A 12,902-nucleotide genomic window follows, 5' to 3' on the forward strand; every position below is an offset into this window, starting at 1 on the left:
AATCACAGTTATATTAAATTCAGTTTGAAAATTCCCAAATCTCTGCCTTATCTGATGTGATACTTGCTTTGTTTCTTCAGATTGTATTTTTCTTGCTATTTAGCATGAAGTGTGATTTTTTTCGTGAAAACGATACGTGATTTATTGGGTAACTGAAATTTAGGTAAATAGATCTTTACGTGCTATTTTATAATCGCTAGGAGTCAAGTTGTGTTTAATGCTTGCTTGGCGTGTGTAGTGTTTGACCGTGTCAGGGGCTTCATTTTTCTCTGGTTTCCTTGTTTTTGTTTTCGCTGTTATTTGGGGTTTCCCTAGAAAGTCCTTAAATAGTGTGTCCTGCATGTCTCTCAGTTGTAATGTACTGTTAGGATACTGTGTACTAAAGCCTTGCTGATGTGGTGATAAGGTACCAGGGAAAGGAAGTGTTCTGTGGTTTTATGACTAAATCCTAGTTGTTACACTGGACCAGACCCCTTTCCTTTGATCTTCAGAAGAATTTTAGTCTTTTTTTTTTTTTTTTTTTTTTTAAATAACCCTTTTCAGTCAGTCAGGCTACCTGAAACTGGAGTTGTCTAAATGTTCTTTTTTTCTTTTCTCTCTCTTTTCTTTAAATGTTTATTTTATTTTATTTTTGAGAGAGAGCGTGAGTGGGGGAGAGGGGCAGAGAAAGAGGGAGACACCGAATCTGAAGCAGACTCCAGGCTCTGTCTGAGCTGTCAGCACAGAGCCAGATGCGGGTCGGAACCCAGGAATGGTGAGATCGTGACCTGAGCTGAAGTTGGACACTTAACTGACTGAGCCACCCTGGCACCCCTAAATGCTCTTTTTTGAATTCAAATAAGGTTCTGATAAAGTCGTTTCCCCTGGAGGCAGGCCTTTGTTAAAGAGGACACTTGCTCTGGGCGGATCGCAGACCGTCACTTTTCCCCTGCCTGGACCGAGCTGGAAGAGCTCCTCGGGGTGACAGTCTGGTGACCCGCAGAAGGGAAAACCTCTGGTGTGTGGGGGCCTCTCTCAGACAGGGCCGCAGCGGTCTTACAGCTTCAAGGCAGTTTGTACTCTGCCTGCAGGAATTCATTGTTACCTTTTATTTTTTCAAAGTTTATTTGTTTTGAGAGAGAGTTGAGGACGGGAGAGAGAATCCCAGGCAGGCTGTGTGCTGTCAGCGAAGAGCAGGACGTGGTGCTCTGATGTGGGGCTCGATCTCAGAAACCATGAGATCATGACCTGACCTGAGGAATCGAGAGTCTGACACCTAACCGACTGAGCCACCCAGGGGCCCTCGTCGGTGCGTCTTGTAAAGTATTCCTGCCAGTGACTCTCTTGAGAGGCTCCTGCTCATGGGAACCTCGGATTCTCTGCAGTCACACGGAGTTGTGGCCTTTTTATTTGTTCAACTTTTTTTTCTTGTTGTGGGGAAGGGAGTGACAAATTCCAAGCTCTCTATATATTGGCGCTGAAAACAAAAGTCCTCTTGTTTATGTTTTAGAATGAGAGTTTTATTGATACATAATTCATAGTTATAAAAACTTACCCTTAAAAGCGCGCAGTCAGGTAGTTGTTAGTATATTCACGAAATTGTGCAGTCCTCACCACTTTCAATTTTAGAACATTTTCATGTGCTCATTATCATTAGCAGTCCCTTGTCCCAGTCCTAGACAGCCACTTGCCCATTTTGTTTGTACGGATTTGCCTGCCCTGGGCATTTCATACAATGCATTCATCCAGCACATGACCTTCGTTTCTGGCTTATTTATCTTAACATAATGTTTTCAAAGTTGATTCCTGTTGCAGCATTTATTAATATTCCATTCCTTTTTGGTGCCAAATGATATTCCAGTAAGGATATATCACTTTTTGTTTACTCATCAGTAGGTAGAAACACATTTAGAATGATGCTGTTATGAACATTTGTGTAACGTTCCTGTGTGGATATGTTTTCGTTTCTCCTGGGTAGGAGTTGAATTGCTGGGTCATAAAGAAACTCAACGATTCCCATTTCAAGAAGCTTCCAGACAGTTTTCCAGAGTGACTGCACCGGTTTTACACTGTCACACCAGCTGTGAAAGTTCTAAATGCGCGTTCTTGCCAAAGCATGTGTTCCTGAGTTTAGTCCTCGTAGGGTGTGTGAAATGAGATCACATAATGATTTTGATTTGCATTTCCTTAACGACTAGTGATATTGAACATTGTTTCATGTACTTATTGGCTATTTCTATATTTTCGTTGGAGAAATGTTTGTTTAGGTTCTTTGGCCAAAGTTGGATTTTCTTTTTATTGCCAAGTTGTGAGAGTTGCTTATGTATTCTGAATAGAAGTCCCTGAAAGCTATTCTATTGGCATATATTTTCTCCTGTTTTAAATTCTTCGACAATATTCTTCAAAGCACAAAAGTTTTATATTTTTATGAAGTCTTATCTTTTTGTGGTTGTTACTTGTGTTTTTGGAGTAATACCTAAGAAACTATTGCCTAATCCAAGGTTATGAAGATTTACCCGGATATTTTTGTCTTAAGAGTTTCTATTTTTAGCTCTTGCTCTTGTTCTCTAAATCATTTTGAGTTAATTTTTATATGTGGGGATGAGATAAGGCTTTGTTTTCATTCTTTCGCCTAGATACATCTAATCCCAGCATCTGTTAATGAAAAACTATTGTTTTCTCCATTAAAGTGTTTTGTCTCTCTTACCCTAATCACTTGGCCATAAACATAACAAGGGTTAATTTCTAAACTCTCAGTTCTGTTGCATTAATACACATGTCTGTTGTCAAGCCAGTAATAACACGCTCTCTTAAGTACTGAAACTTTATAGCGAGTTCTAACACTGTGAAGTGGGAGTCCACCAAGTTTTTTCTTTTTCAAGGTAGTTCTCCTGGGCCCCGTTGCACTTCCATGTGAATTTCCGGGTCAGTCCCTCCATTTCTGCAGAAAAGCAAGTTAGAATTTTGATAACGATTGCCTTGAGTCTCTAGATTAATTAGGACAGTATTGCCATCCTACCAGTATTGACAGTGTTCTTTCAATCCATGAATGTGATTATCTTTCCATTTATTTAGATGTTCTTTACTTTCAACAATATTTTGTAGTTTTTAGTGTTCAAGTCTTGCATTTTTTTGTTAATTTTATTTCTGGATATTCTTTTTGATTCTGTTGTAATTGGAATTGTTTTCTTAAATTTATTTTCAAATTGTTGCTAGAGAGTAGAAATAAAACTGAGTTTTGCATACTGAACTTGTATCTTGCAGTCTTCCTGAACTTGTTTAATAGGTGTGTTTTTTTTTTTTTTCCTTTGGTCAGGATTCTGAGGATTTTTTATGTACAAAAGTGTGTTGTATGTGAATAGGTATGTTTCTTCCTGTCTTTAAAATATGGATGCCTGTTCTTTTTCTTGCCTTATTGCCCAAGTGCGAGCCTCCAGTCCTGTGTTGAATAGACATAGTAAAAAGGGTCATCCTTTTCTTGTTCATGATTTTAAGGGGAAAGCATTCAGTCTTTTACCATTAAGTATGATGTTGGCTATGGATTTTTTTCTTAATAGATACTTTTTACCAGGTTGGGAGATTCCTTTTTATTCCTAACTTGTTGAGTATTGGTATAAAGAAGGGATGTTGGCTTTTGTCTAATGCTTGTTTTGTGTCAATGATCAAGTTGTTTTTATTCTTTATTCTGTAAGTATGGTATCATGTAATCATTGATTATGTTTCTAAACCAACCTGTTTAGAAACAGGATGAATTTCTCTTGGTCATGATATACAATCCTTTTCTGTGTGTTGCTGAATTTGGTTTGCTAGTCGAACTTTTGAACATCTATATTTGTAAAGGATATTTTTTGTTATTTTCTTATGGTATCTGTCTGATTCTGTTGCCCCATAGAATTAGTTAGAAAGTGTTGCTAATTTGCAGGGAGGAGTCTGAGGAGTGGGGATCATTTTTCTTTAGGTTTGAAAGAATCCAGCAGTGAGGCCGTCTGAGCATGGGCTTTTCATTGTGGCGAGTTTGAAGATTGCTATTAAGTTTTGATAGTTTATGACTTTTTAGGTGTTTGTCAATTTTAAGTAGTTTATGTAATATGTTGCTATGTAGTTGTTGATAGTATTTTCTTATAATTCTTTTTATTTCCTTAAAATCATTTTTTGCTTTGGTAGTCATTATCATTCTTTTGTTCCTGCTCTTGTTATTTGAGTCTTTTTTCCCCTTCATAGAACCACCTTTTGGATTCATTGATTCTATTGCTTTTCTGGTCTCTATTGCATTTATTTCTGTCCTAATCTTTAACCTAATCCCATTGCTTGCTTTGGGTTTGTTAGGTTTTTTGGCTTTTGTTTTCTGTTTTAAGTTTCTCAACATAGAAAATTGGATTATTTTTGTTTAAATTTTTTAATGTTTTTAATTTATTTTTTAGAGAGAGAGAGACACACAACATAAGCAGGGCAGGGTCGGAGAGAGAGGGAGATACAGAATCCGAAGCAGGCTCCAGGCTCTGAGCTGTCAGCACAGAGCCCGACACAGGGCTCGAACCCACAAACTGTGAGATCATCACCTGAGCTGAAGTCGGCGCTTAACCGACTGAGCCACCCAGCTGCCCTGAAAGTTGGATTATTTATTAGAGATTTTTTCTTTCAAGATTTTATTTTTAAGTAAACTCTGTACCCAATATGGGGCTTGAACTTACAACCCCAAGATCAAGAGTCACACATGCTATCAGCTGAGCCAGCCAGGTGCCCAGAGATAACTTCTTTTTTAAGTATAGGCAATTGCAGCTACAAATTTCTTTTTAAGTACTACGTTAGATGCATCCCATAAGTTTCGGTGTATTATGTTTTCCTTCTCCTTCATTTCTGTTTTCTAATTTCACTTGTGGTTTCTTTGTAAATTTTTAGGAGTATGTTATTTAGTTTCCACGTATTTGTGTACATTCCAGGTTTTATTGTACTTATGATTTCTTTAAATTTTTAACAAATTTATTGAGAGAGAGAGAGAGAGAGAGAGAGAGATTGAGAGCCGGGGAGGGGCAGAGAGATTGGGAAAGAGAATGCCAAGCAGGCTCTGTGCTGACAGCATGAAGCTCTGTCTCATGAAAGGTGAGATCATGACCTGAGCCGAAGTCAAGAGTCAGACACTTAACCAACTGAGCCAGTCAGGTGCCCTGTGTTTGTGATATCTAATTTAATTTCTTGTGTTTGGAGAATATACTGTGTAGGATTTCACTTATTTTAAATTTATTGAGGCTTGTTTTATGGCCTAGTAGATCTTGGAGATTCTCCTATGAGCCCTTGAGACGCAGGTCTCTGCCAGGGTTGGTGGAGAGTTCCGTACTGTAGACGTCTGTCAGTCCTGGTTGCTTACGGTTCCGTCCAAGTCTGCATTTCCTTGTGGATCCTCTGATTGTTCCATCCGCCCTTCAGAGTGAGTTGTTGACGGTTTCAACCATTTTTGTGAATTGTGTATTTCTTTTAATTCTTTGAGGCCTAGCTTTAAATAGGGCTCTGTTGTTGGGTTTGTATTTGTGTATAATTGTTGTGTTTTCCTGATGTATTGACCCTTTTATCATGATAAAATATATCCATTTGTTTCTAGCAGCAACTTTAGTCTTAAAGCGGATTTTGGCTGGTACTACTAATGGATGGATGCTTAGTTTCTCATCTTGTTACTAGTTAGTGTGTCTTTTTCTTCTTCCTTTTATTTTCATCTTGTGTGTTCAAATCTAAAGTGTCCCCTGTAGACAATGTATCATTTTTTAAAGAAAAACACTATTCTATGAATCTCTACCTTTTAATTGGATGATTTTATCCATTTGTATTTCTTGTCATTGCTGATAACGTAGGACTTAAGTCTGCTATTTTGATATTTATTACATATGTTATATCTTTTTGTTTCTCTGCTCTTCCATTATTGCTTTCTTTTGTGTGAATTAGATGTTTTCTAGTATACCTTTCAATTTGATTTTGGCTTCTTTTCTGTACTTTTTATTTTCTTAGTGGTTGCTCTAGAGGATTGCTTCAATGATACCTTAATATAAAAATATAATTTGGATTAATACCAACTTAATTCCAACAGTGTGTTAAATTTTGCTTCCTAACGTATCTTCTCCTTTTCACTGTTAATGTCGTAAAATTCTGTTTACAATTTAAACCTAATGAGTTATAATTATTGCTTTATATTTTTTATATAAGAGAAGAGCATAAGACATAACCATTTATACTGTCTTATATTTACCTATGTAGTTATCTTTATTGATGTCCTTGCTTTGTATGGGTTTGAGTTACTCTCTAGTTTCTTTTATGCTTTATCATTTCTTATTCAAGTTTATTAGTGACAAGTTTCCAGGTTTTGTTTATTTGGGAATATCTTAGTTTCTCTGTTTTTGAAGTATAGTTTTGCTCAGTTATAGAATTCTTGCTTTACAGATTACTCTTCCCACACTGCCAGATGTCATCCCACTGCCTCTGGCCTCCATGGTTTCTGATGAGATGTCTGTTGGGTGTCTCACTGAGTCAGGCTGCATTAACTAAATAAAGCAAGAATGGTGACATTCTTGGGGAGTGAATGGCAAAAGGGTGGGAAGAGGTCAGCAGGCTTTAAAAAGTTTTGTGTGACACTGCCATCATGTAATAAATATACTAAGTCAATCCAGAATATGTTAAAGATGCACTTCTTAACACTTATATGGTGTTCATTAATACAGTGTCAAAATGTATAGCAGAAAGCTAATGAAGGTTAAATATAGAAGAATACAAAGAACGTAGGAAAGGATGAATGGAGAGAACAGATGGGAAATTAAGCAAGTAGTCTTAAATTTTTCTATCATAGGAATTTAATATTCTTAGTCTCTGTTATTTGATATTTGGTACAATCATTATTTTAAAAATGTATAATTTGAAATGATCTGTGTTGATACATTGATCCAAAAATTTTTTATGTCCATCTCTGTTGCTAAACAGAGTACCATGGTAATACATTTCTTACTCATTGAAGTGCCTGGGCGACTCAGTTGGTTATGCATCTGACTTCAGCTCAGGTCATGATCTCACAATTTGTGAGTTTGAGCACCGCATGGGGCTCTGTGCTGACAGCTCGGAGCCTGGAGCCTGCTTCTGATTCTGTGTCTCCCTCTCTCTCTGCCCCTCCCTCTTCATGCTCTGTCTCTCTCTAAAAAAAATTGGTAAAAAATATATTTCTTGTTCATGTACTTTAGAAATCTTGCCACTCCTTCATTGCTGTGTAATTTTGAGCTTGTTTTATACGTCGCGCACCCCCTTAAACATCTACCAACTATGTTAGTTCACTGCACGTTACAAGCCACACCCACCCACATCTGCTGTTACGGATTTGCCCTGTCAAAGAACTTTCCTTCCAGCACTTCACAAAAACCCACAAGCTACAGTCCTGTGCCACTCACTTCCCCAAGTGAACTTCAGGTCTTTTTCAGTGTAAGGCACTGTACTTACTATTGTGTTTATGTATTTAATCAGTTTAGTATGCATAAAAATTTTTTTTTACTTCTGTTGTTGTTTTTTTTAATTGAGTTCTTCTCTCTCTCTTTTTTTTAATGTGTTGCTGATAGACTTTTGGAATACCCTGCTCTTAACCCCATTTTTTCCCCATAAGCCCTATCATTTTTGTTGCCTGATTTTGTATAGTGCAGTGAATTTTAGGAACTTAAATATGATAATACAGCATGAGTTCTCCTTCCCCATTTTCTACATTTACAGATATTTCATTTCACTGTCTTCTGGGCTTCTTATTTCTTGTGAGAAATGCACAAGTGAGTGTGCAGCTCAGGGTTTCTGTGACAGTGACGGGTCTTTTTTTTATCTGGATGCTTTCACTATTTTTATTCTTAGCTTTCAGCAGTTTGGCTTGTGATTTGTGCCTAGGTGTGCTTTTCTTTGTATCTAACCCATTGATTATTAAATCTGTAAATGTTTGTCCTATCCCAGATTTGAGAGATTTTTCTCAGATTTTTAACCCATTTTCTCTTTCTCCTTGTGGGACTTGGGTTACATGTGTGTTAGACCGTTGGATATGTAACTCATCTTGCCATTTCCGGGGTGCCATGAAGCATGTAAGGGCTTATTTCAGATATTTTTCAGCTCCAGAATTTTTGGGTGTTTTTATTGTTTCTTTTTCTTTGTTGAAATGATTGTAAGCATATTTGCCTTTGCATCCCTTAGCATTGCAACCAGAGCTGCTTTAATTCTTTATATTTTAATTTCAACCACTTCATCATCTCACGGTCATTCTGTTTTGTTTCTTTTCTCTTGAATATGGGTCATGTTTTTTTGGGTTTTTATATGTAAAGTACCATTAATTGTATTCTAGCATACATATGGGTTATAGAATTTAAAATAATAGTATTTTTTTAAGGAATTATTTTTAGTTTGACCTATGTCATCATTTTTTGTGCTGATTATGGTTCTTTGACCCATGCATTTCTTCTGTTTTGTTTTTCACTTGTCTTTCTACTAACCATATCTTCAAGTAGTTCTTTTGTGAGGGTCTGTGGATAGTAAAGGGTTAGCTTTTTAGTGTCTTTAAACACCGTAGATTGCCCTCATTTTCAGTGAAACTTTATCTGGGCATGAAGTTCTAGGTTCTTTACATTAAGTTCTAGACAGTTCTTTGCCCTCAGAACTTTGTGCCGTTGTTTACGGCCCTCGGCTGCTGCTGAGGCGTCTGCTGTCATTGTGGGGGTCTTTTTTTGAGGGAGATAATCTGTACTTTTTCTTGGGAAGCTTTTAGGATTGCATGTTACTGATATTCTACATTGTGTCCTCGTGCAGGGTTATTTTATCTTCAGTGTGTATAGCTTTCAATTTAACAATGTATTTTTCAGTTGTGGAAAACTAGCTGTCTTAATAAATATAGGTGTTCTGCTTTAACCTTCAGTGCCGAAGACTCCTTTTTCCTTTTACATATCTTAAATATACTTTTTTTTTCCTCTTATACTTTATTGTCAGTTTGGTTTCCGTATAACACCCAGTGCTCATCCCGACAAGTGCCCCCTCCACTAAATGTACTTTTTAAACTTCTCTCTGTCTTAATTGTCCACCTGTTTGTGTCTTCTGGAGTGAGTTTTTGTTTCAGGTGTATTCATGTCCTCGGCCTATCTGTGTTTGGCATATTACAGAATTCTGCTTTTGTAGTCTCATTTTGATTGGAAAATTTAAAGTTTTTCTTCATTTTGTGCATCCTTTTCTATCCTTATTTTCTCCATATGACAGTTTGCACTTTCTAACAGCAGGTAGAGGAGTTTCCGGTTCTCTGTTCAGCTGGGTTGGCGCCTTGCAGACTCAGCCCCCGGCCACTCAGCAGCGCTGTTGGCTGCTGGTCAGGAGACCACTGCTGCTCCTACCGAGGCCCCGGGGTCCAGGAAGCTCAGGCCAAGGCAGCGAGTAGAATCAGTGTTTTCTTCTCTTGCTCTCAGGAGCAGAAGCCGGGTCCAGTCTTTGGTCCTACGCGGGGAGTGTGGCGATATTCCTCCTGGGGGACGTCTTTAGGCCTTGTTTTCCCAGAAGGGGAAACTGCAGCCATGACCGTGGGCTCGGAGAGCCAGAACCTGGCCGGGCTGTTGTCAGATCCTGCTCTCATCTCTGTTTCTTCTCCAAGACTTGACTCTTGCACCTTATTAATAAGTCTTTTCTCCTTCCCCGTACTTAACATGGTATGTTCTGTTCGAAACAGAAGGGTTGAGCCGAAGTGTACACTTAATGAGTCTTTTTGACTAGAGAGCTAAATGTTGTTTCTTGATGTTTTGTCACTCTTGTCTCATTTGACAAGTTACTGCTCTTATTAGTAATACTGCTTCTGTGAGTTCAGCTCATTCTTTTAATAACTTGTAGGGCAAATACTAAGTTATTGTTCTTTTTAAAACTGGTGATTTTCTTGATTAAACTTCTGATTTTTACATATGAACTTTAAAATCATTTCCTCGTTCTGAAAATCCATTGGGAGTCTTTCTTAAGTCTTATTACATGTATATATTAATTTTAGAAAGATATTTTTTGTACTGTCAAGTTATCCAAATACATAGTATATCCACATATTTATAGCATTTAGTTTAATGTATCATTTTTATGGCTTGAGATTCCTGTTTTATGATTTCTCTAGTTTTGTGGCTGTGTATTTACACACACCGCTTTTTTTCTTAGCTAGTTACTACTAGAAGAGAAATTTAAATGTTGGTCTTATCTAGTCACTCTGCCAAAATAATTATAGTTGATTCTGAACAACATGGGTTTGAACTGTGTGTGTACACTTATATGCAGACTGTTTTCAATAAATGCGGTACGGTGGACGCATTTTTTTCTTCCTGATGATTTTCTTGACATTTTCTTCCTTTCACTTCTAACTTTATTGTAAGAGTATGGTGTGTAATGGACATAATATACAAAATGTGTGTCCACTGACTCTTCATGTTATCGATAAGGCTTCTGGTCCATAGCAGACAATTAGTTAAGTTTTGGGGTCATCAAGTTATACTTGCGTATTTGACTGCATGAGGGTCAGTGGCACAGCCCCCTGCATCGTTCCAGGGTCAACTATAATTCCAAAAGCTTTTAGTAGATGCTGTAGTTTTCCACGTATATAATCATAGCAATGACAAATATTTTTTATATTTTTTTTACTATCACACTGGTTGTTTTCATTATTTATTTTTAAAAAATTTTTTTAATGTTTATTTATTTTTGAGAAAGAGACAGAGTGCCAGCGGGGGGTGGGGGGGGGCACAGAGAGAGAGGGAGAGTCAGAATCCGAAGTAGCCTCCAGGCTCCAAGCTAGCTGTCAGCACAGAGCCCGATGCAGGGCTTGAACCCATGAGTGGTGAGATCATGACCTGAGCTGAAGTTGCTCAACCGACTGAGCCACCCAGGCATCCCTGTTTTTATTATTTTTATTAAATTATCTGAAAATGGTGTTTAACAGTTGCAGACAACTCCATGCCCTGATTTCAGCAGAAATGGCTTCAGGGTTTACTGTTGAATATTTTGCTGTATTAGAGTTGGGGAGACATGTGTCACATTTTAGTTTCCTTTTACTCAATTTGCTTGAGGTTTTTATTAGGAATGTAGCTCAAATACCATTTTATTTTGTTTTAGTGTTTGTTTATTTTAGAAAGAGAGGGACACCCAGATTGTGAAGCAGACCCCAGGTCCAATGGAGGGTTTGCACTCACCAACCATGAAATCATGAACTGAGCCCAAGTCAGATTCTTAACTGACTGGGCCATCCAGGTTCCCTGTCAAATGCCATTTTAAATCTTGATGCAATCATTGTCAGTTAGCCTTTTAACAAACTGGATTGAGTTTACTGTTTTATTTAGGTTTGGGGGGGGTAATCAGTATTTGCAGGTGTATTGCTTTATACATTTCACCTTTTCTCCTGTCTCTATGGGTTTTATTAATATTTTATAAGCTTTAAAAAATCAATCCCATGTATTTTTTTGGAGATAATTTTGTTCTTTTAGTTTCATAAATTAAAAGTTAAGAGCCCTATGTTTAATTTGATTTTGTCATTTTGACAAAACTCTTTGAGAAAGCAAGTACATGGATACCATATAGTAATTTTATTAAGCATTTCAGATGTTTTTACATGAATTTGACATTTTTTCTAAATCTGTATCTGTGTTCCTTTTTTTTGTGGTCTCGAACTTCACTGTGTCTTTTTAGAAATATATTTGTTTCCTAATTACTGTTTTCTTTTTCTTCCACAAGTCCCCCAACACTTTTCTTAGAAGTCTTAATCCTAAATATGTGGATAAGTTGAAAGGTTTTTCTAGTTGTTAGTAGAGTGCATAATTATTTCTAATAGTTGGGGTGTATTTATGAATGAGTGCGGTAGGAATTTACTGCGAATCTGGGTTTTATTGTGCTAATATTGTCCTTCTTGCTATCTAATTTATTGTAATAACTTTTTTGTAACTGTCCTAGGAGTTTCAACTTGGGCTGGGTTCTGATGTTTCAGAGTGTTTGGTAATTTTTTACATATATGGTAATAATAACATGCTTTTCTTCCTTCCCTTTTTTTTTTTTAACAGTTACATGGGAATTGGTCTTTCTGCTCAAGGTGTGAACATGAATAGACTACCAGGTACTTGTACTTGAATTATATAGTACTATCTTACAGCTACTGCTTTCTAGTTAAATTTGAGACAATTAAACACACTTTTCCGTGTTTTTAATCACCTGTATTACAAGTTCAAAGTTGGAAGCCGAGTGGCTTTAAAAAATTTAACTTTTATGATATTTAGCAAAACTTAAATTTATACTCTTGCTTTTTTTTTTTTGTCCTTTTTTTTTTTTTGGCTTGTTTTGTTTTGGTATTTTAACTTCTGGTAACTAGCCATATCAACTACTTTAAATATTTTCATATGCTTGGTTCTTTCTGCTACCCAGCACATTCCTGGCTTTCAACCTGTGGTCATTGGTTTAATATTCTGGGAATGTAGGCTAGTAGGGAAAGTAAACTAACGACGGTGTCAGTTGAGATGGCAGAACCGTTTCCCAAACCATTAATCATCCGATTATCATCTGAAATGATTCTTGGATTATGTGCTAATGTTAAAAATTAGTTTGGGGGGAAACTTTTTGAAAATAGAAAAATCTCCTGTTTTATATTAAATGCTGTGTTGTGTGTATGTTTAAGCCAAATCAAAGCAAAATTCCTTTGTTCTGTTAGCAAAGGAAATATGGATGGGAAATGTGACTGACTTTTTTTTTTTTTTAATGGTATGAGTCTTCGTTCAATACATGTTTTAGTTTTCTATGTGGCAAATTTATTTTCTTTAGTATCATAAGCAGTATTCTAATGTAGAAATCATATGGCGTAATTGTTGAGTGTAAAGGTGCCTTTGGGAGTTTTATTTTTGTGCTATTGTCTGTTGTACTATTCTTGCTTGTCATAA

The 12,902-nt window shown here is 36.8% G+C and overlaps 1 protein-coding gene across 1 annotated transcript in view; it reads left to right on the forward strand.

Annotated features, from left to right (window-relative positions):
* Nucleotides 1-12,902, forward strand: part of RANBP9 (RAN binding protein 9) — an 88,676-nt gene that overhangs the window by 40,507 nt on the left and 35,267 nt on the right. Inside the window, exon 3 of the mRNA XM_029945563.1 lies at nt 12,036-12,088. Coding sequence (XP_029801423.1) covers nt 12,040-12,088 — 49 coding nt within the window. The 5' untranslated portion in view covers nt 12,036-12,039. The remainder of the gene's footprint in view (nt 1-12,035; nt 12,089-12,902) is intronic.

The sequence above is a fragment of the Suricata suricatta genome, chromosome 7, assembly GCF_006229205.1.
Source record: "Suricata suricatta isolate VVHF042 chromosome 7, meerkat_22Aug2017_6uvM2_HiC, whole genome shotgun sequence".
Classification (NCBI taxonomy): domain Eukaryota; kingdom Metazoa; phylum Chordata; class Mammalia; order Carnivora; family Herpestidae; genus Suricata; species Suricata suricatta.